Source organism: Pseudophryne corroboree, chromosome 7, assembly GCF_028390025.1.
Source record: "Pseudophryne corroboree isolate aPseCor3 chromosome 7, aPseCor3.hap2, whole genome shotgun sequence".
In the NCBI taxonomy this organism is placed as follows: Eukaryota; Metazoa; Chordata; class Amphibia; order Anura; family Myobatrachidae; genus Pseudophryne; species Pseudophryne corroboree.
The window spans coordinates 412,680,008-412,707,667 of NC_086450.1; the positions used below are offsets into that span (position 1 = coordinate 412,680,008).

Here is a 27,660-nt window from a genome sequence, read left to right on the forward strand (position 1 = left end):
CACCTTTGGCTACAATGGAGCGCATAGGCGCAACATTGTATCTCTGCCGTGTGCTGCCTCACAGACACTACAGGAGCACACAGCCAATCAGGAGAGTGCCACGACGTGGCGCTCCCTGATTGGCTGAAGGGACCCTCTTTGACGGGAGTCAGGGGGGGTCCTGGCAGTCGGGGAAAGGGGTCCCATGTGTAAACATGGGACCCCTTTCAGTGCGTGGTCGGGTTTCCGTTTTTTTGTTTTGCCAAGTACGTGGATTATACTTTGGACACAATCTACACTGGATTATGTGAGTATAATTATTTTCACAGGTCCCCCAAGGATTCTACATGGAGAAGAGGACCGAGCCTCGTGTGAACATAGGTAAGTATGTATGTTTGGAGGTGTGCATGTATGTAATAAACTTATACTTTCACGGTGTGTGTGTCCTGTTTTTTGGGGGGTATTTTTATAGTAGTAGTACTACAGGTACCAGCGGGCCAGGTTTTCCACCGCATGCTGGTACTTGTGGTTCTCCAAGTACCAGCTTGCGGGGAGGCTTGCTGGGACTTGTAGTACTGCTACTAAAAACAATATTCACATTTTTTACACATGGCTATCAGCCCCCCATCCGCCGCCCTTGGATGGGGGGGACAGCCTCGGGCTTCACCCCTGGCCCTTGTGTGGCTGGAGGGGGGGACCCCTTGATTTAAGGGGTTCCCACTCCTCCAGGGTACCCCGGCCAGGGGTGACTAGTTGGGTATGTAATGCCAGGGCCGCAGGGACCAGTATAAAAGTGTCCCCGGGCTGTAGCATTATGTACCTGGCTAGTGGAGCCCGGTGCTGGTTTCAAAAATACGGGGGACCCCTACGCTTTTTGTCCCCCGTATTTTTGGAACCAGGACCAGGCGCAAAGCCCGGTGCTGGTTGATGAAATATGGGGGAACCCCTGTCATTTTTTTCCCCATATTTTGTCAACCAGGACCGGCTCAAAGAGCCCGAGGCTGGTTGTGCTTAGGAGGGGGGACCCCACGCAATTTTTTTCTGATTTTTAACGACTTTAAACACCTTTTTAAGGTACACAATGAAGCCCTGCACGAGTCTCGCAGATCCGGCCGGGATTCCTTGTGTTTTGTCAGGCAGTGTTTTACTCATCACTCCCGTAAAACACTGCCTAACATTACGAATCACATCGACATCGGAAAAAACGATTGTGCAAAACTCGGCAGCTTAGTGAATGATCGTATCAGGATTCAAAAAGTTGCAGTAAAATGCACCCGATACCATTCGAGTTCAAACACCCTTCAAAACGGCAAAAACACGAATCTTTGTAAATATACCCCCCATCTCTGTATCTGACCCTGTGTAAAGAAGCACATGATTGCTCTCAGGTCTCATCATTGGAGTCACCGTGCTCCAGTATCAAAAGTCACTTCTTAGGTGTAAAAAGAGATTCTCAATCAGTTGCAATATACAGTAGCAGCCTTAGAAAACAATAGTTTCATAGTTCCAGTCTCCTGACATATATCCTATCTGCTCATTTTGCCTGATACAGATTTGTAAGTATAAAAAAAAAAAAGAACTTTGAACCCTATTCAGACCTGATCCCTGATGACTGCGCATGCGTACGCACTGCAATGCGCAGTCGTGAGGCCAAACAGTGACAAAATGGTGAGAAAATTTTGATTGCTAGGTGTTCACAAGGTGATTGACAGGAAGACGTTTGTGGGTGGTAACTGGCCGTTCTCTGAGAGTGTCAGGAAAAATGCAGGCGTGCCCAAGGGTGTTCAGGGCGGGTGTGTGACGTCAGCTCTGGACCCGATCAGCCTGTTTGTATCGCACTGTAGGCAGGGTCGGACTGGCCCACAGGGGTACCAGGGAAACCACCGGTAGGCCCCACTCCTTCCTCTAGGGATCAGGTACCAGACTGTGCCCTTGTATTGTACATGGTAGATATGTTGCATTACACTGCACTAAACTATTGTGTATTTCAAGCATCTGTGGGGGCTGGCCACACACCCTTTGTAGGCTGGCCACACCCCTAAGTATGGGCCCCTATCACTGCATTCCCCTGGTAGGCCCTTAATGCCCCAGTCCGACACTGACTGTAGGAGTAAGTCCTGGGCTACGCACAGACTGCACAGAATGGAAAAATCATTTGATGGTGAGTGAGGTGCGAACGGATTTTCATATGTCCGCTGTCTGGCAAAGTTTTCGCACGGCGTACGCATGCATTCGCACACTTGCACGGGGCGAGTTTTCACTCTCAATGGGCGGCGACGATCTGGTCACAGCCCTCTGCAAAAACGCACAGCAGCGATCAGGTCTGCTTTAGGCCCTTTGTGTCTGGAGCAAACCATGCTGCCATGCAAGGGGAGCAAATACATTTATATTTTCTCTTACGTCCTAGAGGATGCTGGGGACTCCAAAAGGACCATGGGGTATAGACGGGATCCACAGGAGACATGGACACACCAAAAGACTTTGACTGGGTGTGAACTGGCTACTCCCTCTATGCCCCTCCTCCAGACCTCAGTTAGATTCTGTGCCCAGGAGTGACTGGACACACACTAGGGGAGCTCTACTGAGTTTCTCTGAAAAGACTTTATGTTAGGCTTTTTTATTTTCAGGGAGACCTGCTGGCTACAGGCTCCCTGCATCGTGGGACTGAGGGGAGAGAAGTCAGACCTACTTCTTCTGAGTTAAGGGCTCTGCTTCTTAGGCTACTGGACACCATTAGCTCCAGAGGGTTCGATCACTTGGTGCGCCTAGCTGCTTGTTCCCGGAGCCACGCCGTCACCCCCCTCACAGAAGCCAGAAGTAAGAAGCCGGGTGAGTATTAGAAGAACAGAAGACTTCAGTGACTGCAGAAGACTTCAGTAACGGAGGTACAGCGCAGCGGTCGCGCTGCGCTCCATGCTCCCACACACCAACGGCACTCACAGGGTGCAGGGTGCTTGGGGGGAGCGCCCTGGGCAGCAAGTTACTGAGGGACTTTCAACAGGCAAAAGAGGCATATTCGGTGCCCGGGCACCGTGTACAATACCCCCGCCAGTATAAAAAATGTCAAATTTAAGCGGGGCTACAGTGCGCCGGGAAGGGGCGGGGCTTAGCCGCACAGCTTACCAGCACCATTTATTTCTTCACAGCCGCTGCAGAGACGCTGGCCTGGACCTCCACTCTCCTTTCAAGTACAAGGGAGCAAAACGGTGGGGGGGGGGGGGGGGGGAGCAGGCCATTTGGTGTTTTATATATGTGAATATATTTACAGCGCAGCCATAATATATTATTTATTTAGTAGTATATGGGCGCTGGGGTGTGAGTTGGCATACTCCCTCTATGTTCTCTCTACAGGCTTCCCTGTGGGTCTGTCCCCTTTTGGCCGGTGTGAGTGTGTCGGTACTGCATGTTGACATGCCTGAGGCTGATTGTTCCTCCCCGGAGGAGGTTACTGGGGGTGCGGAGAAAGATTTGGGAATGACTGTGTCGGCACAGCCGGCTGCTGATTGGGTAAATATGTTGAGTACGTTGAATGCAAATGTGGCGTTATTGTCTAAGAGGCTAGATAAATCTGATTCTCAGACACAAACATGGAGGAAATCCATGGAGGGCGCTTTGTCTCAGGTACAGACCCCCTCAGGGTCAAAAAAACGTTAATTTGCTCAGATGGCAGATACAGATACCGACACAGACTCTGATTCAATGAGGCCAGTTTACATCCGAAAGTGGTTAAGAGTATTCAGTACATGATTGTGGCTATTAAAGATGTTTTACATATTTCTGAAGAGCCTCCTGTTCCAGATAAGAGGGTTTGTTTGTTTGTATAAGGGAAAAAAGCCTGGGGTGACTTTTACGCCCTCTCATGAACTGAACGCTCTTTGTGAAAAGGCTTGGGAGTCGCCTGACAAAAGGTGGCAGATTCCCAAGAGAATTTTTATGGCATATCCTTTCCCCTCTGACGACAGGGAGAAATGGGAGTCGTCATCAAACGTGGACAAGGCTGTGTTCCGACTGTCCAAAAAGGTGGCGCTTCCGTCTCCTGACACGGCTGCCCTCAAGGATCCGGCGGATCGCAAGCAGGAGACGACATTGAAGGCCATTTTCGTTACTACTGGTGCACTACTCAGGTCTGCTGTGGCGTCGGCGTGGGTGAGTAGTGCTATTGCTAAGTGGGCTGATAATTTAGCTTCTGATATGGATACCCTTGATAAGGATAACATTCTTTTGACTCTTGGTTATATCAAGGACGCTGCAGATTACCTAAAGGATGCAGCAAGGGATATTGGCCTCTTGGGATCAATGCCATGGCGGTCTTGGCCAGGAGGGCACTGTGGATTCATCAATGGAATGCTGATGCCGACTCCCAAGAAAGCTATGGAAGCTCTCCCTTTTAAAGGTAGTGTCTTGTTTGGTGACGGCCTTGCTGACCTGGTGTCTACCGCTACTGCGGGTAAGTCATCTTTTCTTCCTTATGTTCCCACACAACAGAAAAAGGCGCCCCAATATCAGATGCAGTCCTTTCGGCCTAATAAATACAAGAAAGGAAAGGGCTCGTCCTTCCTCGCTTCAAAAGGTAGAGGAAGGGGAAAAAGGTTGTCTGCTGTGTCTGGCGCCCAGGACCAAAAGTCCTCCCCTGTCTCTACCAAGTCCACCGCATGACGAAGGGGCTCCCCTGCGGGAGTCCGTGCCGGTGGGGGGCCGTCTCTGAATCTTCAGTCAGGTCTGGTTTCAATCGGCCCTGGATCCTTGGGTCTTAGACATAGTGTCCCAAGGGTACAAACTGGAGTTTCAGGAGATGCCCCCCCCCTCGCCGCTTTTTCAAATCGGCCTTGCCAGTTTCTCTTCCAGAAAGAAAAGTGGTAAATGCTGCGATACAAAAGCTATGTCAACAGAGGGTCATTGTCCCGTTTCCCCTCCGCCCCAACGGGCGGAAGGGTTCTATTCGAGCCTCTTTGTCGTGCCGAAGCCGGATGGCTCGGTCAGACCGATTCTGAACCTAAAATCCCTCAATCCGTACTTGAAAACTTTCAAGTTCAAGATGGAATCTCTTCGAGCTGTGATCTCCAGCCTAGAAGGGGGGTATTTTATGGCGTCAGTCGACATAAAGAATGCCTACTTACACGTCTCGATATATCCTCCTCATCAGGCCTTCCTAAGATTTGCGGTGCAGGATTGACATTACCAATTTCAGACGTTGCCGTTTGGGCTTTCCACGGCCCCGAGGGTCTTCACCAAGGTGATGGCGGAGATGATGGTACGCCTTCGCAAGCAGGGGGTCACAATTATCCCGTACTTGGACGATCTCCTGATAAAGGCGAGATCAAAAGAGCAGTTGCTAAGAAATGTGGAACTCTCCCTGACGGTTCTGCAACATCATGGTTGGATTCTCAATTTGCCAAAGTCTCACTTGATTCCGACAAATCGGCTGCCCTTCTTGGGCATGATTCTAGACACAGAACTACGTAGGGTGTTTCTTCCGGCGGAAAAAGCTCTGGAAATCCAGACCATGGTCAAGGAGATTCTGAGACCGGCAAGAGTGTCGATTCATCAATGCACTCGAGTGCTAGGGAAGATAGTTGCGGCTTACGAAGCCATTCCGTTTGGCAGGTTTCATGCTCGGGTGTTTCAGTGGGATCTGCTAAACAAATGGTCCGGGTCTCACCTGCACATGCACCGGAAAATAAGTCTATCTTCCAGGACCAGATTTTCTCTCCTGTTGTGGCTGCAAGGTTCTCACCTTCTAGAGGGACGCTGATTCGGAATCCAGGATTGGGTCCTACTGACCACAGATGCAAGTCTCCGAGGCTGGAGTGCAGTCACACAAGGAAGAAGTTTCCAGGGAAAATGGTCAAACCAGGAATCTTGTCTCCACATAAATGTTCTCGAGTTAAGAGCCATTTACAACGGCCTCCTGCAAGCAAAGAACCTTCTTCAAGGTCTCCCTGTCCTGATCCAGTCGGACAACATAACAGCGGTGGCGTACGTAAACCGCCAGGGCAGAACAAGGAGCAGGACGGCAATGGCGGAGGCCACAAGAGTTCTCCGCTGGGCGGAACAGCACGTGAGCACTCTGTCAGCAGTCTTCCTTCCGGGCGTGGACAACTGGGAAGCAGACTTTCTCAGCAGACACGATCTCCATCCAGGAGAGTGGGCCCTTCATCAAGAGGTATTTGAAGAAGTGGCAAGGCGTTGGGGAATTCCTCAAATAGACATGATGGCGTCTCGCCTCAACAAGAAGCTTCCGAGGTATTGTTCCAGGTTGAGGGACCCCCAAGCCAGTGCAGTGGACGCCCTGGTAACTCTGTGGGTGTTTCAGTCGGTATATGTGTTCCCTCCACTTCCTCTCATTCCAAGAGTGTTGAGGATTATAAGACGAACAAGGGTTCAGGCAATACTCGTCGTTCCAGATTGGCCACGGAGGGCCTGGTATCCGGATCTTCAGGAATTACTCGTAGAAGATCCTTGGCTGCTTCCTCTAAGAGAGGACCTGTTACTGCAGAGGCCATGCGTGTTTCTGGACTTGCTGCGTTTAACGGCGTGGAGGTTGAACGCCAAATCCTAGCTCGGAAAGGTATTCCCGGGGAAGTCATCCCCACTCTCCTTAAGGCTAGAAAGGAGGTCACGGCAAAACATTATCACCGTATTTGGAGAAAATATGTGTCGTGGTGTGAAACCAAAGCAGCTCCTGCGGAGGAGATTCACTTGGGTCGGTTCCTCCATTTTTTGCAGGCAGGCGTGGATGCAGGTCTGAAATTAGGTTCCATCAAAGTGCAGATTTCGGCTTTATTTATTTTCTTTCAGAAAGAATTGCCCGCCCTTCCTGAAGTTCAAACTTTCGTGAAGGGAGTGCTGCATATCCATCCTCCGTTTGTGCCACCCATGGCCCTGTGGGATCTTGAAGTGGTGTTACAGTTTCTTATGTCTCACTGGTTTGAACCTTTGCGAAAGATTGAGTTGAAATTTCTCACTTGGAAAGTGGTCATGCTTTTGGCCTTCGCGTCTGCCAGACGAGTGTCTGAATTGGTGGCTTTGACTCACAAGAGCCCATATTTGATTTTTCATGTGGATAGAGCGGAATTGAGGACTCGTCAACAATTTCTGCCGAAGGTGGTTTCTTTGTTTCACATAAATCAACCTATTGTGGTGGCTGTGGCTACGGAATCTGTTGCAGTCCCAAAGCCTCTTGATGTCGTAAGAGCTTTAAAAATTTATGTCACCAGGACGACTCTTGTTAGGAAAACGGAAACACTGTTTGTCCTGTATGCGTTCAACAAGATTGGTAATCCTGCTTCCAAGCAGACTATTGCACGCTGGATTTGTAATACGATTCAGCACGCTCATTCTTTGGCTGGGTTACCATTGCCGAAGTCAGTAAAGGCCTATTCTACCAGGAAGGTGGGCTCATCTTGGGCGGCTGCCCGAGGGGTCTCGGCACTTCAACTTTGCCGAGCAGCTACGTGGTCGGGTTCAAACACTTTTGCTAAGTTCTGTAAGTTTGATACCCTGGCTGAGGAGGACCTCATGTTTTCTCAATCGGTGCTGCAGAGTCGTCCGCACTCTCCCGCCCGGTCTGGAGCTTTGGTATAGACCCCATGGTCCTTTTGGAGTCCCCAGCATCCTCTAGGACGTAAGAGAAAATAGGATTTTAATACCTACCGGTAAATCCTTTTCTCCTAGTCCGTAGAGGATGCTGGGCGCCCATCCCAGTGCGTACTGTTACAGTTGTATTATTGGTTGTTGTTTTCGGTTACACGGTAGTTGTGTATCGGTTACGTTCAGCTTGTTGCTGTTTTTTTTCATTCATACTGTTATCTGGTATTCTTGCTAATCCAGTTGTACGTTGTGTTGGTGGTGTGAGCTGGTTTGTTTTCACCCTTAGTTTAACAAAAATCCTTTTCCTCGAAATGTCCGTCTCCCCTGGGCACAGTTCCTATAACTGAGGTCTGGAGGAGGGGCATAGAGGGAGGAGCCAGTTCACACCCAGTCAAAGTCTTTTGGTGTGCCCATGTCTCCTGCGGATCCCGTCTATACCCCATGGTCCTTTTGGAGTCCCCAGCATCCTCTACGGACTAGGAGAAAAGGATTTACCGGTAGGTATTAAAATCCTATTTTTTCTGTGCAGGGTAAATACCGGCTGTATTTGCATGTAGCCCACAAATGTTAGACAGCTTTATTTTTACACTGCTGCAATTTAGATTTGAGATTGAACACACCCCACCCAAATCTAACTCTCTGCACATGTTACATCTGCCCCACCTGCAGTGCAGCATGGTTTTGCCCAGTTACTGGCTTTGCTTGCAAATCAGAATCAGGCCAAATGTTTCATTGTTTAAGATCATTAGTCTAAAACGCTACATCCGTACCCTGTGTTATGAAATAGATTTTATCTTCCTTTTTTGTTCTGTTGTTCCTTTTAATGTAATATTCATTTATGTTTATTTTGGCTGTATCTGTGAATGCGTTTCTGTCAGTGTTTTTCCGTCTGAATTGTTGTTCTTTCCTGGTATTATGTAATGTTGTATTCTTAAGCAATTTCTCTTAAGTCTTTTAATGATGAAATATTGGAAAGCCAGTGGTGACGGTGACCCCTAGTGGGAAGAATGTGACTATGTATGTCAACTGTTTTCTTAAATGTTCCAATGTGTATCTAGTGCGTTCTATTAAAAACAACCTATATTGTTGTCCTGAAATGAGTGCTGAATTTAGGGTCGTTGTTGTTTTTGTCGATGTGATCTATGTATCTTTGTGTTGTGTCTTATGCTCCTTTCCATGAGAGTAATTTGATGCCTATTCATTAACACGTTCCCACCCCTCTAAGTATCCAACACAACACGAGTTGCAGCATTGGATAGCAAAGTACCGGAGCAATTCAGCAATGCTCCGTTGCCAGGACGGCTGCTTCCAAAAGCATTTGTCCCACGATCCCTAGCACTGCCTCTTTCGCTGCTGATAAGTAGCTGTGAACTTTTACACTGACAGGCAGTGTAAGTGCGAATGCGCAAACTGACCGCCTTCCTATAGGGCATCAGTTCCCGCAGTCAAGATCCGCTTGATGAATATGCAGCGGCCACATTAGGGCACTAATGATGATTTGGGCCAGTTCATGTTAATAAATAGGCTCTTCTATCTCTCCGCCATAGGTCAGGGGGGTAGGGTGTATGATACTGGCACTGATCGTGGGGGTATAAGTCTTCCTGCTGTGCCTCTTTACCGAGGTGAAGCAGGAGGCACTAGCATGGAGCTGTATCACCATCATGTTTGCCAGAGCATGGGAATGAAAACTCCCCCTCTGGCGATCCCTGCCAGTGCCACACAGCGCATCAGCCTAATGCTGCTGCGCTGGGTCTCCCTGACCGGTTCCTGTGTGCATACGCGAGATCTTGCTACTATTGCGTGATCTCTCGTGCGCTGCCCGGAGCCAGCAGCCACAACAGTGGCTGTCAATGGGGTAACGACACCTGCAGCTGTTGAAATCGATAGCTGCAGGTGTTAGAGCCGTCAGGGTTGCTGACTGTTCTTACATTGACCTGCACATCGGCGTGCTGTCTTAAAGATAGCTGTGCTGATAAAGACAGGGGCGCCCCAGTCACTTGCCACACGCCGCCGCAGTCATACATGGGGGAGAAGTGGTATCAATGCACATAACATGCGCTGATACCATTTCTTCTTCATAATGAAGGATCATACAGTACATCTGGGCCAAGGCTCTTCCCAAACCTATGCCGGGTCCAGATGTTATCTTATGCACACTTACTCATGAACAAATTGAGTTGCGTTCTAGGTCTTCATGGGGGCTCACCCATGGTCCTCAGGCCCCCAATGTGTGATCCCCCGTTATGGGGAGAAGTGGTATCAGCGCACGTTATGTGCACTGATACTGCTTCTCCCCTTTGTATGACTGCGGCGGTGTGTGGCAAGTCCGCACCTGTCATTATTGGCGCTGCTATTTGTAAGATAGTGTGCCGATGTGCGGGGCTGTCGATTTCCACAGCCGCAAGTGTAGTTGCCCCATTGGCTGCTGCCACTCCAGTCAATGTGTTATGCACACCAGTGCCTGCAGGAATGTACTGGTGTCTGAACAGAGAGGGATGCAAAACAAATGAACTCACAGACAGACTGGGAAATATGACATTACGTACACAGAAGGTGATAGGGTAACAAAACCAACACAAAGTGAACAGAGAAGCCCAGAGGCTAAGAAACTGGGTGTCTCCCTAGTATTAGAAATGCTCGGATGGAAAAAGCAAGATGTTGTGTTTTAATACGTAGAGAACCCGAAATGCTGTTGCTAAGGGCAACAGCAAAACCCTAAAGGGTTACCAACGGGTGTGGCAGTAAACTCCTTGGTCAGAGATGGAATAATAGACACAAGGAGAGTCTCCACAATCCTAATTCTCACTTGCAGGGCACAGGTTCAGCTTACTGCCACTAAACTGACACATGGACGCCCTGCACAGTGAGAGAGGATTAAGCACGCAGGTCTGAAAGTACAGCCACAAACCTGCTGGGTTCACAGAATAGCAAAAGAACCTCAGCAGGCTAAACGACTGACTCCAGTCTTACTGCTAGGTCTGAATTGGCAGAGTGTAGTACCAAATCCCCAGGCCTATTTGCAGTAAGCAACAACAAATACAAAGCTACACAGTACTGGCTAACTTTCAGGAACTGACTAACCAACAAAGATTCAGCAGCATCTGCTTAACCTGAGAAGAGGCCTTATAAAGCAGGTGCTGTCCACGCCCCACTCAGACCTCACAGACTGTGAGCACAAAATCCAGCACCGGATCCCCTGCCTGTAACCACTGCACAGCAAAAGACCCGAACCGGAGTATCAGCTGCGCTCAGGTTACTCCGCTAGCACTTGTCTCCCGGTTGCCATGACGACGTGGCAGCACAGGGCAGGAGACCCTAACAGTACCCCCCCTCTGACGAGGGGTCAAAGAACCCCTACCACCGGGTTTATCGGGGAACTGCGAGAAGAAAGAGCGTATCAGTCTGGGGGCATGAAGATCACAACTGCGCACCCACGACCGCTCCTCCGGGCCATACCCCTTCCAGTGCACCAAAAATGACAGCCGACCCCGAACCATCTTGGAGTCAAGAATCCTTTCAACAACAAACTCCCTCTGGCCACGTATCAGAAGAGGGGAAGGTCTTCCTCTGGAAGAAGGATTACTAATCGCCCGTTTTAAAAGGGAACAATGAAATGTTTTATTGATACCCAAAGAACGGGGCAGATCTAACTGAAATGCCACCGGATTGATAACCCTGGTGATCTTATAAGGGCCGATGAACCGGGGGCCTAACTTATGAGATGGCTGTCTCAACTTCAAATTCTTGGTAGACAACCAGACGAAGTCTCCTAATTTGAAGCTGCAGGGTCTTTTCCGCTTATCAAAAACCCTTTTGGTCACTAATGACACAGACACAAGGGCTTTCTTCACTTTCCTCCAAATACCTCTAAGGACCGAAACGACAGAGGAACCACCAGGCGTGGAGTCCAGGGGGTCAAAAGAATTGACCTTAGGATGATGCCCATACACACAAAGGAAGGGAGAGATCCCTGTAGCAGAGTGAGCCGCGTTGTTATAGGCAAACTCCGCCATGGACAGATGAGCAACCCAGTCAGTCTGACACTTGGAGACATAACACCTGAGGAACTGCTCCAAGGACTGGTTCACCCTTTCAGTCTGCCCATTAGACTGCGGATGGTAGCCTGACGACAAGCTGACAGAAATCTGGAGATCGGAACAAAATGCCCTCCAGAATTTGGCCACAAACTGGGATCCGCGGTCAGAGACCACATCAAGTGGCAACCCGTGGAGACGCACAACATGCAGCATAAATAATTCAGACAGGCGTCTGGCCGATGGCAGCCCAACCAGTGGAACGAAGTGCGCCATCTTCGAAAACCTGTCAACAACAACCCAGATGGCTGTCATCCCCGAGGATTTGGGCAAGTCCACCACAAAATCCATTGAAATGTGGGTCCATGGCTTAGATGGAATAGAGAGTGGATGTAATGGGCCAACAGGAACCCCTCTAGGAGTCTTATTTCGGGCACAGATGTCACATGCCCGAACCCACTGATCCACATCCTTAGCCACCGAGGGCCACCACACCGCCCTAGATAGCAACTCCCGAGTTCTGGCAATACCCTGGTGACCTGCCGACTTCTTGGCATGGAATTCCAGGAACACTCGCTGTCTTAACCTAGGAGGCACAAACAAAAGACCTACCGGAAGGTCTGGAGGAGCCTGCTCCTGTGCTCTAAGGACTAATGACAAGAGGTCCTGGGTAATGCCCACTTTAATACATGATGGGGACACAATGGGCAACGGCTCCTCGGTGGTCTCCTGGATTGGAGCAAAACTCAGCGAGAGCGCATCAGCCTTGATGTTTTTTGACCCAGGGCGATATGTTATCAAAAAATTAAAGCGAGCAAAAAACAAAGCCCATCGTGCCTGCCTGGCATTGAGACGCTTCGCTGACTCTAAATATGCCAAATTCTTATGGTCGGTGAGAATTGAGACCACAAACTTAGCCCCCTCAAGCCAGTGTCTCCACTCCTCGAGTGCATCCTTAATAGCCAACAATTCCCGGTTACCCACGTCATAATTCATCTCGGCAGGCGAAAATTTACGGGAAAAGTAAGCACAGGGATGAAGGCGATTATCAGACACTCCCATCTGAGAGAGCACTGCCCCAATACCCATCTCAGAGGCATCCACCTCCACCACAAAAGGACGCTCTGGATCTGGGTGTCGCAGCACCTTGGCCGAGACAAATGCCCTTTTGAGACGGGCAAAAGCCGCTTTGGCCTCACGAGACCAGTGAGCAACATCCGCCCCTTTCTTAGTGAGTGCCACCAAGGGCGCCACTATAGACGAAAATCCAGCGATAAATCGTCTATAAAAATTTGCAAAGCCCAGGAAACGCTGAAGCGCCTTCAAACTAGTGGGCTGCACCCAATCCAGGACTGCCTGTACCTTGGAACCCTCCATTTGGAAACCTTCTGGGGAGATAATATATCCTAGAAATGCGATTTGCTGAACTTCAAATTCGCACTTCTCCAGCTTCGCCCCAAGCCGGTGGTCTCTGAGTTTCTGAAGGACTAAGCGTACATGCTTCCGATGTTCCTCCAGGGAATGGGAGAAGATTAGGATGTCATCTAAGTATACAACTAAGAATCTATCCAAATATTCCCTGAGCACATCGTTCATGAAATCCTGGAAGACTGCCGGGGCATTACAGAGCCCAAAAGGCATCACCAAATATTCATAATGCCCTGAGTGGGTATTAAAGGCAGTCTTCCATTCATCCCCCTCTCTTATTCGGATTAGATTGTACGCACCGCGTAGGTCAATCTTAGAAAAAATGGTGGCAGTACGAAGCTGGTCAAACAAGACCGAAATGAGAGGCAGTGGGTATGAGTTTTTAATCGTGATACGGTTCAATTCCCTGAAGTCGATGCAGGGTCGCAATGAACCGTCCTTTTTACCCACGAAGAAGAACCCCGACCCAACTGGAGACTGTGAAGGTCTGATAAATCCTTTAGCCAAGTTCTCCTGAATGTACTCTGCCATAGCCTGAGTCTCAGGACGTGACAGGGAGTACAACCTGCTCTTGGGAAGCTTAGCATTTGGCAACAAATCAATGGCACAGTCATAGGGGCGATGGGGAGGTAGTACCTCTGCAACTTTTGGAGAACACGTCCGCAAAATCTGCATAACACCCTGGCAATCCTGGCAAACTTAGCTGCGAGAGCCTGACTGGAAGGCTCAAGCAACTTCTGAAACAATCAGTACCCCAACTAAGAATCTCCCCAGAGACCCAGTCAAATTGAGGATTGTGGGCCCTTAACCAGGGTAACCCCAACACCAATGGGGCAAAAGTACAGACAGTCACATAAAAGGACAATTTTTCAGAGTGTGTGGCTCCAATAAACAAAGAAATCTGGCTAGTGCAAGAGGTAATTTTACCCTGGGATAATGGTTCCCCGTTTAACCCACAAATCTCAATTTCCGACGCCAAGGGTACTAAGGAAACAGAATGTTTCAGGGCGAATTGGCGGTCCATAAAAACCCCGTCGGCCCCACTGTCCACAAAGGCCTCAGTCTTGACAGTTTGACCGAGGATCTTCAAGGTCACCGGAATGATAAAAGTCTTCTTGGGAAATTCTGACTTCTGGCCTGACAGGATATTTCCCATCACCCTCAGGCCCTGAAGTTTTCCGGCTTTTCTGGGCATGATACTACCACATGACCCTTATTCCCACAGTACAAACACAACCCCTGCTGTCTCCTCCGCGTCTTCTCACGCGAGGAGAGGCGGGTAGCCCCAATCTGCATAGGCTCCTCGGAAAATTCCTCAGAGTCTGAGGTTCCCTTGGGAAGGAAGGAAACCTCGGTCTCCCTTTCAAGCCTACGCTCTCTCAGCCGTCTATCCACCCGGATGGATAACTGCATGAGCTGATCCAAGCTATCAGGCAAGGGATATTGTACCAGTTGGTCTTTTATCTGGTTAGAAAGACCTCTTCGGTACTGGTGTCTCAGGGCTGGGTCATTCCACTGGGTATCATGGGCCAACCTCCGAAACTCCGTACAGTAAACCTCAACTGGCCTTCGCCCTTGCTTAAGGATCGAAATCTGAGCCTCGGCTGAGGCCGTCTTGTCAGGGTCATCATACAACATGCCCAGTGCCGTAAAAAAAGCATCAACACTTTTAAGCGACGGACAGTCAGGCTGCAACCCATATGCCCAGACCTGTGGGTCTCCTTGTAGCAAGGAAATCACTATGCCCACCCGCTGAATCTCTGACCCAGAAGACTGAGGCCTAAGCTGGAAATATAGCTTGCAGCTCTCCTTGAAACAAAAGAACTGCGAGCGATCTCCAGAAAAACGATCCGGAAGATTTACTTTCGGCTCCTTAACCCCTGAAGGTGCTGCTGCTGCGGGAGTTCCGCCAGCGGCCTGGGAGGTGTGCATTTTAATGGACAAATCATTAAATTGTCGAGTCAGGACCTGCACCTGATCGACCACCTGTTGCAACGTATTTTGAGGGGTATGCTCCATATTCCCACAAAATTTCAACAGGAGTATTGGGCTGCTGAATATGTTATGCACACCAGTGCCTGCAGGAATGTACTGGTGTTTGAACTGTTATGCACACCAGTGCCTGCAGGAATGTACTGGTGTCTGAACAGAGAGGGATGCAAAACAAATGAACTCACAGACAGACTGGGAAATATGACATTACGTACACAGAAGGTGATAGGGTAACAAAACCAACACAAAGTGAACAGAGAAGCCCAGAGGCTAAGAAACTGGGTGTCTCCCTAGTATTAGAAATGCTCAGATGGAAAAAGCAAGATGTTGTGTTTTAATACGTAGAGAACCCGAAATGCTGTTGCTAAGGGCAACAGCAAAACCCTAAAGGGTTACCAACGGGTGTGGCAGTAAACTCCTTGGTCAGAGATGGAATAATAGACACAAGGAGAGTCTCCACAATCCTAATTCTCACTTGCAGGGCACAGGTTCAGCTTACTGCCACTAAACTGACACATGGACGCCCTGCACAGTGAGAGAGGATTAAGCACGCAGGTCTGAAAGTACAGCCACAAACCTGCTGGGTTCACAGAATAGCAAAAGAACCTCAGCAGGCTAAACGACTGACTCCAGTCTTACTGCTAGGTCTGGATTGGCAGAGTGTAGTACCAAATCCCCAGGCCTATTTGCAGTAAGCAACAACAAATACAAAGCTACACAGTACTGGCTAACTTTCAGGAACTGACTAACCAACAAAGATTCAGCAGCATCTGCTTAACCTGAGAAGAGGCCTTATAAAGCAGGTGCTGTCCACGCCCCACTCAGACCTCACAGACTGTGAGCACAAAAACCAGCACCGGATCCCCTGCCTGTAACCACTGCACAGCAAAAGACCCGAACCGGAGTATCAGCTGCGCTCAGGTTACTCCGCTAGCACTTGTCTCCCGGTTGCCATGACGACGTGGCAGCACAGGGCAGGAGACCCTAACACAATGGTAGCAAGATCTCGCGCGTGCGCACATGAGCTGGCAGGGCAGGGAGACACAGAGCATCAGCACTAGGCTGATACGCTGTGGGACACTGGCAGGGATTGCCACTCCCCCGCTCCGGCAAACGAGATGACCAAACATCTCGTCGCTAGTGCTTCCTGCTCGCCTCGGTAATGAGACGAGGCAGGAAGACTTATACTGGCACGATCAGTGGCGGTATCATACAGCCCCCCCAAAGTGCTCAACAATACAAAAAGCTCTACACTGTACAGGGCTATTAGATCCACAGATTAAATGCACCGATCTGCACCGGTCTTAATGGAGGACTGTACGAGCAACTCTGAGATATTCAACTAAATCATTAGTATCTCTTAAAAGTTTATATACTTTTATCGGGGGAGAATCAGGACAGTATCTGTTCTAAAGTGAGGTTTCTCTGCATTTTGTGGCACTCTGGATCTTGAGCACCATACACTAGAGGAGAAAGTGAAAGATCTCCCTCAGAAGGGCCGATCTGAGCGAGATCTTTTACAATCTCGTCCAGTGTGTACACTCAGTGTCACTAACGATGCTCGCTTCCGCTCATTGTTAACGACCCCCTCCCTCATCTGAACATGTACAGACGAGGGAGGTCCTCGTTAGCGTCAGCCATGCTGCGCCGTCGTTCCCCCCGCCGCCCCCATCGCCTAGTGCAGGCTTTCCCAACCACGGTCCTCAAGGCACACCAACAGTGCTGGTTTTAGTGATATCCAGGCTGCAGCACAGATGGTTAAATCAAAATAACTGAGCTACTAATTAAGTCACCTGTGCTGAAGCCTGGATATCACTAAAACATGCACTGTTAGTGTGCCTTGATGACCGTGGTTGGGAAAGCCTGGCCTAGTGTGTACTGGGCTTTAGTAAATCGGTGGGCTGTGAGCCTGCCTGAAAAATGCTGCTCTCCTATGCAACTCGTGTATATTGATTATCACTTGCTGCATATTACATACTGCTATGTGTTTCTAAAAGCATACCTGCTGTTGTCTCCAAACAGTGTAGGCTAGGGAGGCCAATCCCGGGATCGGGATCGGCGGGATCCCGGGATTTAGGCCCAAAAATGCCGGGATTTGAATTCACGGGATTGCATTGCGCATGTGCAACACAGCAGCGAGGGAGGGTTGGTGTAAGTAACTTACTATTAGGCGGGCGGCAGTATTAGGCGGGCGGCAGCCATGTACACAGACCGCGGCGGCATTTCAAATGTAGCGCCGGCCGCCAGCCAATCACAGCTGGTGGACCGGCGGCCAATCAGGGAAGCGGCCGCAGCGGCTCATGATTGGCTGCCGGACTGCCCGTTCTGACTGGCTGACGGCCAGCACTACAATTTGAAAGGCCTCCGGCGCGCTCAGCGCGTCTTGTCCATGGCTGCCGCCTGCCGCCCGTCTAATAGTAAGTGTAGTTTTACTGACACCAACCCTCCCTCACTGTGGTGCTCGCTTCAGCCTCCCTCCCGCTCCGCTTCCTACGCCCACCAGCGCTGCTCCCTAGTCCCTTCACTACACCCACCCTCCAGCACTGCTCCCTATAGCCTCCGTGCTCTCTACACTCTTTTCCACTGCCTTCCACTCCTACTCTCCCTGCTCCCTACTGCAATCCCGGGAATCCCGGGATTGAGCATTTTTCAATCCCGAATCCCGGGATTGAAAAAACGGCCCGGGATTGGCCTCCCTAGTGTAGGCAGCCATACTAGGGAAGCCAATCCCGGGCCATTTTTTCAATCCCGGGTATCGGGATTGAAAAATGGTCAATCCCGGGATTCCCGGGATACCCGGGATTGGATTTCAACTGTTTCCGGCCATCCCCCACACCCCTCCCCGCCCCTCCCCACCTGCCCCGCAGACATTTAAAAAAGTACAAACCTGCACAGCCGGTGAGGAGGAGGTGGCGGGGGAGTGCAGGGGAGCCGGTGGTTGAGTGCAGGGAAGCCGGGAGGAGGCTTCAGGTAAGTGCAGGAGGAGCCGGGAGGAGGCGGCGGGTAAGTGTAGGGGGAGCCTTGAGGAGGCGGCGGGTGAATACCGCCGTACCTTCCTGCTCTGCGGCTGCTGACAGCGCAGCGTGACCTCACAGGCACAGGTCACGCTGCACAGGGGGAGCCGAAAGGAGGGAGCCATGCAGTGTCTGAGCATCCTGAGGACGCTCAACGCTAATCCCTCAATCCCCGGGATTGGAGCTTCCAATCCCGGGATTGAATCCCGGCCATTTTTGGGCCTAAATCCCGGGATCCCGCCGATCCCGGGATTGGCCTCCCTAAGCCATACTGTATAGCTGACTGAACCCATATTCCTGGGATTGCAGCCTGTTCATACACTAGGGACTAGCAACATCACAGAGGTATGAACAGGGGCGACTTTAGGAATCAGGCCGACATATTGGTCACGCTCATCCAGGAGCATATTTAGGGGTCAGTTCACCCCCAGGCACAACATTAGTGGCCCCACACCAATCTTACTATTCTCATTGTTTGGTTGTAAGCACTTGTTTGGTGATTGATAGTTTAATATAATAGAATAATAAAACAAGCTATGAGCTATGACATTTTCTTTTATGTGTAATTATATATGCCTATTTACTAATTAGGACAGTTTACAGAGGCAGTCTGCACATGTCCTACTTGTCCGCACCCCAAGTAAGTGGCGCCCCTAGGCACGTGCCTCATGTACCTAGTGGGAAATCCACCATTGAGCTGAGTCAGATGCCTCTGCCGTGTGTACAGTCACAGGTCCATTTTAATCAGTCTGCTACAGTGGCATTTGCGCCTTTACTCCTTGTATTAGTAAAGGTGTTAATGTTTAGTAACAAGCCACATTGTGCCCATTGTATGCCACGCTGCGGGCAGTCTCCTCGTCACCATCTGGGCTCTCAGCCACAGCTTTCGCACTGCTCTGTGGAACCATTCATAGCATACAGGAATCTTGCTGAGCACACACTACAAGACCAGGGCAGGTAACAATTAACTTGGAGTGTGTGCAGGGAGGAGGGAGAGCTGATGGAAAAGTTCCTGTTTAATGAGTCTTGTTCCTGAAGTCAGCATTTTCCCAGTGAGAGCCAGTAGCTCCTCCTATCACCTGTCATGATGCGGGAAAACTGTAGCTCCTGTACACAGGGCTCCACACCTTCACCGTGGCATCACAAGGGGAAGAAAGGGTTTATTCAGGAGTAATGGTCTTTAAACAATAAAATTATATGATGTGTTAGAAATCTCTATTATGTTACATTCTGTATGACACTTGGGGCCAAATGTAATAGAGTGAGAGTTTCAGAAAGTGAAAGATTTGGTAAGGTTTTGCAGCTTTTTTTAAAGTGGCAATCATTTACACAGCAAGATCAACCTGGTTTTACAGTGTAAATGATTGACACTTTAACAAAAACTGAAAAACCTTACCGAAACTCTCACTTTCTGAAACTCTCACTCTATTACATTTGGCCCTTGGTTGTGATCAGTAGAATGTTGTGCTGATCATTTCAACTCTGCCCACTTGTAAAACTTATAATTGCTATCATAACTCAGACTGAGGTAGTGGCAGGGAAGCTAAAGGGGCATACCAACGGGGCAATTTTTTCCTCTTTTCTAAGTGATCTGTCTAAATCGCTTAGAAATTAAGCACAAATCGCTCTGTATGTACACCCCATAGCGATGGCGATGTGCGGTTCCGCGCGTCGCCATCGCAGGCTCAGATTTTGTGTGCATGCAGTCAAAATCTATTCAGATCGCTTAGTGAGTTCAAATCGCTCCGTGTTTATAGAATAAGCCAGTGGTTTCCAAACTTTTTTGAATCACGGCGCCCTAGAACATCAGAATTTTTTTCACGGCACCTCTAGGCCAAAAATTTCTTATTGAGGAATTTAGAAAGAAATATTACATTAAGTAGATCGCGTTTATATGTCATCCTTAGGGTCAGTTATGTGGTGAGGGACGAGATTTGCTTCTGTTTGGCCACATATTTTATGACTGGCAGCCACCAGCACTGGTTTTGTCTATTATATGGACCATGAATAATTTGAATTGGTCCTGGACCACCAACCCAGGGCACCCCTGCAAGTGTCCCGAGGCACCCCAGGGAGCCATGGCACACACAGTTTGGGAACCTCTGGAATAAGCGATAGCGTTCGCGATCTACGTCACCCAAACCACTATTTAAAATTACTTTTTTTTTTTTTTTGCTTGGCACAAATCGCTTAGCACACATCGCTGTGTGTCTGTGGGCGATCTAGACACCAGGAAGTTCAAGGGAAATCGCCTAGTCTAAATTGCTTAGCACAAAAGCACAAATCTCAACGGGTGTATGCCCCATAAGGGTGATTTTTCAATTTTGTTTGTACATGCAAATACATAGTCAAATATATAGACCGTAATGATCGGTCACCCACGTATGGCAGTCACTTTACTTACTGAGATGGGATATTTTACAAATCACTTTCTACAGTTTTTTTCTCCTTTGAACATTACTGGGATTTCTAAAGCAACCAATAAGTTGGTGGACGGATAGTATTCTGTAAAAGCTGTTATCTTGGTTCCCTCATATATATTAGAGGTTAGTGTTGAACGTGCATCTTTTTATCTAGGTTATGCATTTGCACAATGAGAAAGAAGCATGTGGAGGGGTGTATACATATATAAATGGTTTTAAAGGAAGAGGTCATAATCATGGCAGACTTTTTTCTACCTGATGTAAATTGGAAGGGTTTTTTGCAAGTTCAACTACGAGTGGCAAATTTGTAAATTCCTTACAGGGAGTATCTCTCAAGCAGTTAGTGAGGAAGCCTCTTGCAAAGACGCAATATTAGATTTAATACTCACTAATGGTGACAGGATATCAGACGTAAATGTGAATGAGAACCTAGGATCCAGTGACCATTAAGCAGTATGGTTTAGTATAAAGACAGGGTCCAACTCTTGTCACTCAAAAACAAAGGTGTTGGATTTTAGCAAAGGCTGACGGTACAAAAATGGGGATATGTCTAAGTGATTCATTTGGTGGCTTGGAGGAACTTGAAATGAGTGCATGAGAGGTGGGATAAATGAAAAAGTGCAATTCTAAAAGCAACAGACCTCTGTCTCAAAAGGGTTGGGAAAGGTCAGCATTCCGATGCCGGGATCCCGGTGGGGAGGGGCGAGCGCAGCAAGACTCTTGCGGGCTCGCTGCGCTCGCCACACTGCAGGCTCGGTTCTATGGGTGACGTGGACACCCACGAGTGGAAATAGCCCCTGTTGGTCGGCATGCCGACCGTCGGGATAGTGAGGAGGCGGGATTTTGGGGAGGTCATGTGACCGCCGGTCACATGAATACCACCCGTAGTAAATGCATTGCATTCTGTGGAGGGAAATGTTACCAGTGGAGTACCCCGGGGATCTGTACTTGGACCAGTGCTCTTTAATATCTTTGTTGTTGACATTGCAAATGTTATTGAAGGGAAAGTATGCCTTTTTGCAGATGACACAAACATATGCAAAAGGATAGACACACCTGGAGGGGGTAAAACAAATGATTGAGGATCTAGGTAGACTAGAGGAATGGTCAAGAACATGGCAACTACAGTCTAATGCTAAAAAATACTAAATCATGCTTTTGAGTCTCAAAAACCCAAAAGCTAAATGGGGAGATGAATCCGTAGCAGAAAAAAATAAGTAATAATGCCACTGTATAGGTCATTGGTACGGCCTCATCTGGAATACTGTGTCCAGTTCTGGAGGCCATATCTCCAGAAGGACATAAATATATTAGAGAGCGTACAAAGAAGGGCAAGTACAATCGTGCATGAAACTACATCACAAAACATACCCAGAAAGACTAAAAGATCTTAACATGTATACTTTGGAGGAGAGAAGGGAAAGGGGGGACATGATAGAAACTTTCAAATATACCAAGGGTTTTATCGAAGTACAGGTGGGAAACATTCTTCAAATGAATAGAAATATTAGAACATGACTACATACACTGAGACTGGAGGGAGGTAGGTTCAGGGAAATTGTAACGAAAAATTACTTCACAGAAAGGGTAGTGGATAAGTGGCATAGCTCCCATAAGAAGTGGTAGAGAAATTTAAACATGCTTGGTATAGGCATATGAATATCCTTATAAAGAGCTAAGGATCAAATAGGGTTGAGGAGGTTACCTAAAGGATAAAAGAAAAGGGGCAGATTTGATGGGCCAAGTGGTTCTTATCTTCTGTCAAGTCATGTGCTTATATATACTGTACATTGGGAGAAGGAACCAGGGATGTGATACCTGTCTCTCTGTGCAGTTTGTTTTAGCCATGGGGAACTATCTGAATGATGGACAGCCCAAAACTAACAGGACAACTGGATTCAAGATCAATTTTCTCACGGAGGTATGTCCCAAACCGTATGTCTCGTAACACACGGGGGTTAATGTATTCGGCAGATAATTTGCCCATCGCTTCTAATAAGCTAACAGGTAGCAATGATCAGGTACACTCTATAAAAGATAGGTAGCAGCTGATTAGTTGCTTCTCCACCGGTCCACTTCTCCACTATTTCTCTGCTTGACACATCAACCCCATGGTCTCTTCTGATTATGGAAACTTTTGTTCCATACTAAATACAAAACCTTTGCAAGTAAATGATAGTCCTGCTAATATAGGTCTGTCGGGCCTGTGTCAGGGGAATTAAAGACTGATATCAACACTTTAGTGAGGCCAGTTTATTATCCTTCCACACAAAGTAGAATTAGACTTACTCGGAAATGTTACAGTGAATAACCATAGAAAAGAAACTATAGGTGGTATGATTACCATAGAGCAATATAGAAATGATTCATATAAACCACCTGGGGAACTATTCTCGCTATGTGCACAGATTACGTTGGGCTGTTCTTTGAGACTAGAAGACAGTAGGTTATTTTGTGTTATGTGAGGTGTGTACATGGGTGTGTAACACGATGCCGGCAGTCAGCATACCGTCGTCTGGATCCTGGCCGCCAGAATGCCGGTAGGGGGGTGAGCGCAACGAAGCCCCTAGCGGGCTCGGTGGCTCGCCACAGGTTCTATTCCCACTATATGGGTGTTGGGGACACTCACGAGTGGGAATAACCCTCTGCCCCCTTCCGGCGTTCTGGTGACCGGGATCCCGGCGTCGGCATGCTGACCGCCGGGATCCTGGGTGCCGGGATCATAACTACATCCCGTGTACACATCTTTGCAAACTTCTGATCCATCTCTGTGGCTGCTAAATGGGCATTTCCGGGTGGCAATTGGGCAATAACAGTGCGATCGCCTAGATGTGTATGACTCAGACCATGTGTATAATTACATTAGCATTCCCTTCTCAGTATGGCAGTGTTGCATTTACAGTACACATAACTCATAGGCCCATAGTGTCACATGTAACTTGCCATAGGCTTTAATTGGATAGTCTTTCATTTTCACACACACAAGAAGCTACTTTAAAAGTCTATGCTCTTCCACACAGATCAAGGAGGTCTTATTCAGGAGGGGCATGAGGCCACGTGTTTTTACGGGTGTAGTATGGTATGCCGGCGGTCGGGCTCCCGACGACCAGCATACTGACGGCTTACCGACCGCCGGCTTACCGACAGTGTGGCGAGCGCAAATGAGCCCCTTGCGGGCTCGCTGCGCCCGCCAGGTTGCGGGCACGGTGGCGCGCCACGCTATTTTATTCTCCCTCCAGGGGGGTCGTGGACCCCCACGAGGGAGAATAAGTGTCAGTATGCCGGCTGTCGGGATTCCGGCGCCGGTATACTGTGCGCCGGGATCCCGACAGCCGGCATACTGAAGACCACCCGTTTTTACAGTATACCGATCATTAATAACATTTGCTGCCGTCACAAATTCCCAGGGGGCAGCGCTGGACCTGGGTGGGATTCAGTGGAGTCTAGATGACTTAAATTACAAGTGATATTTTCTTGTCCTTTCTCCCCTGCTAAACTGATTTATTTTACAGCTCAATACCACAAAGACGGTGGACGGGAAATTCACATTTTTGCACATACTCGCCAAATCCCTCAGCCAGCATTTCCCTGAGCTGCTAAGCTTTGCCAAGGATCTCCCCACTGTGCCTCTCGCTGCCAAAGGTAATCTGTCCTCTGCATTATATTGTATTATATTTCTGGTGCTTTACTCCCACCACGGCATAGCTGCCAACATGCGTCTGATTTCCAGGAACGGTTCCAGGTTTTAAAGATTTGTCCCGGAAATGTCCCTATGTTTTAATGTAGATCATCTATCAGTTTTAAATAGCGGCAGCTATGTCCCAGGGAATTTCAGCAGACACACACAGTATCCCCAGCGGGAGATGTACTAAAGCCTTTGAGAGAGATAAAGAGGAGATAGAATAAGCACCAGCTAATCAACTTTTTAGCCGCCATGTTACAGGCACAGGAGCAGTTGTATTAACTTGGAGAAGACATAAGGAAGTGATAAACCAGTGATAAGTAGAAGGTGATAAATGCACCAGCCAATCAACTCCTAACTGTTAATTTACATATTGGAGCTGATTGGCTAGTGCATTTATCACCTTGCACTTATCACTGGTTTATCAGTTCCTTATGTCTTCTCCAGGTTAAGACATCTGCCCCTGTGTTTGAAAAATGACAGGAGCTGGTTGGTTGGTGATTTATCTCTCTCCACTATGGGGCTTATTTACTAAGCCTTGGAGAGAGAGAAAGTGGAGAGAGATAAAGTACCAAACCAACCAGCTTCTGTTATTTTTCAAACACAGCCTGTAACATGGCAGTTAGGAGCTGATTGGCTTGTCCTTTATCTCTCTCTCTAAGGCTTCATAAATAGACCCCTATATCTCTCTCCAAGGCTTCATGTATCTCCCACAGAGAGTGTTCCCTCTTGTGGGAACAATGGGCTGGTTTACGTACAAATCCTATGGTGGGGGAACTGCATGTGTAGAGTGGGTCCTGTGTCGTTGCTAGTAGCTCTTCCTTAGCCACAGTATGATTAACATGCTTCAGTGTTTGGGGGGCAGAGCTGAGGGCTGCTGGGACTGTTCTACAAAATAGAGGCGTGTTGCCCCTGTTTTATAGTCGGGTGGAAGGGATGCAGACTTCCTGGACCCAGCAGACATAGAAGACCGTACAATTCACAAATTATATTTTGCATCTTGTCATCACCTCCCCCCCCACCTGCAATGTTACTTGGTTTCTCAACGATGCAAACTTGTACCTTGTAGCTGACTCCTAAAAGAGGGACAAAGTATGGTTCCCGCAAGTCTATGCTGCATTCCTCACTCCTCCATCTTAATTACTGGCACTAGAAATTACACACTGCCCACAATTCACCCAGAGGTGGGTGTAACAAATATAGTCACCACTCTTATAGTGACCCTTGCAATGGCCACATTTTAACCCGCCGACCGTGTTGGAGATGTCACAGTAGTCTCTTGCACAGATCTACTTCGATGGCAGCTTTTACTTCTATTATAGCAGTCTGAAAGCTTTTATACGTATCCCAGAAATCCCAGATGACGTGTAATGTTCATTCTCATTTGTAGTAGTTGGTTCCTTATAATAAACATGCATTTCTAGCTGCCTGCCCATTATGGTGTCTGGACCAGCCACCTGTCTGATGTATGTACAACTTCTCTTTCCTCTCCAGTAAATCAGAGGTCGCTCACTGCTGACCTGAGCGACCTACATGTGACCATTCAGGAGATAAAAAACGCCTGCAGCCGGATGAGCAGCTCCCCCCAGGACAAGTTCCCGCTCACCATGAGTGTATCCTCTGCCGCTGTACACAGACATTGCGTAAGGGATAGTGCGCAGTGCTGACCCGCAGTTTCTGTGTCTCTCACAACTAAGAGTGTGTATCAGCGAGCTGCCATGCCAGCAGACAGAAGTGCTGGAACTACATATCACATGTCAGACCATGCAGTCCTCAGCTGAGACCCTGTGATGCCGCTTTTTCAGGTGTCTGTGCCCTTTCGCATAATACTGCTAGTTTGATGCCATGATGTAACAGTCCTCTAGTTACCAGTTATAAGTCACTGAGTTATTGGTCCAAACACACTGACATCAATGGGAGGAAAGGGCCTCATTTATAAAGCACGCTGGGTGAGCGCTGCAAGGCACTGTGGTTTTGTACCGGCACACCTAGCTGCCCCACCCTGCGCACATTAAGACGCACACTTAGGGTCTGATTCAGAGGTGGGTGCTAATCGTGTTGCTGCCGCGTCTTTGTACACAGCGGATCTGAGATGTGCAAATGTCTGTTCTATAGCCCACCGCCAGCTTGTCATGTGCCACTTGTGTACAAAGATGCAGCATCGAATCTCTGAGCACTCCTGTATTTGCTCAGAATGTCCGTCGCAAATAAGCCGCCGGGGCCAGTGATACTGCGTCCGAAGTTGCAGTCGCTGAGCGACACGCCTGCGTTTTATTCACCTCCCTCAAACGTCACTGTCCGCCAATCACTCTGTGTACTCATCCACACTAGGACCACCATGACAAGACCATCGCAGCACTTGTGCAGTGTGGCGCTGATGCATTCGCAGTAGATAAAAACAGCCAACTGCTCAAACATGGGGATCGCATCCACACCCCTGAATCAGGCATTTTCTCTCTGCTTTCTCTAACTGTGTGCCCCTCCACAGAGGAAGGAATGCACCGAATAATACATCCCCCTCACCCCCCCTCCACCACCATCTCCTTTCCTTACCACATTTCAGTAGAAGGAGACTCACCTGCCCTGTGCTACAAATGCCCTCACTCTGCCCAAGTCCTAACATCAGGCTGGGTAAACCTTCCCTTCTCTGTAAGACGTTTATTCATTTATTGCGATTGTACCTTAAGAACACTTTAAGCTATCTTATCAACTAAGAATAATAACACGGACACAACTGCATTGGATTGAAGGGTCATTAATATATATATTAATTGGAATGACTATTCGTAGAGAAAAGGCAAGGAAGGCGCTACATTAACCAGCTCCCGTCAACTAGATCTTATAAAATGGCGGCGACTGAAACGCCCGATCTATAAATAGCCATAACCTGTGCTGAGAAGGTCTCACCACCCTTAATAATAATAATACTTTATTGTCATCAATGGTCCAAGAAAATTTATGTGCCCTTCCTCTCTTTTTACCCTCTTCTACCGTGTTTCTGCAGGGGAGAGCCTGGGGAGCTTCCTCTCAGCGGAGCTGTGGAGAGAAAATGGCGCTGGCTTCTGTCCCGCGTTTCAGTGTAAAAATATGGCGGGGGCCCATGCATATATGCAGTGCCCAACTGTATATATGCCCACTTTTGCCAAGAGGTCTCTAATTGCTGCCCAGGGCGCCCCCCCCCCCCTGCGCCCTGCACCCTACAGTGACCGGAGTATGTGGGTGTAGTGTGGGAGCAATGGCGCACAGCTGCAGTGCTGTGCGCTACCTCAGTATGAAGACTAGAGTCTTCTGCCGCCGATTTCGAAGTCTTCTTGCTTCTTTCACCGGCTTCTGTCTTCCGGCTCTGCGAGGCGGACGGCGGCGCGGCTCCGGGATCGGACGACAAAGGGTGAGATCCTGTGTACGATCCCTCTGGAGCTAATGGTGTCCAGTAGCCTAAGAAGCAGGACCTATCTTCAGGGAGTAGGGCTGCTTCTCTCCCCTCAGTCCCACGTAGCAGAGAGTCTGTTGCCAGCAGA

The 27,660-nt window shown here is 48.7% G+C and overlaps 1 protein-coding gene across 9 annotated transcripts in view; it reads left to right on the forward strand.

The window, feature by feature from the left end:
• The window catches only part of GRID2IP (Grid2 interacting protein), a 316,826-nt gene that overhangs the window by 282,757 nt on the left and 6,409 nt on the right, over positions 1-27,660 (forward strand). For all 9 annotated transcript variants that reach the window (XM_063934719.1, XM_063934722.1, XM_063934721.1 and 6 more), the window contains 3 exons: positions 22,295-22,381; positions 23,973-24,102; positions 25,637-25,755. In XM_063934719.1, coding sequence (XP_063790789.1) covers positions 22,295-22,381; positions 23,973-24,102; positions 25,637-25,755 — 336 coding nt within the window. The remainder of the gene's footprint in view (positions 1-22,294; positions 22,382-23,972; positions 24,103-25,636; positions 25,756-27,660) is intronic.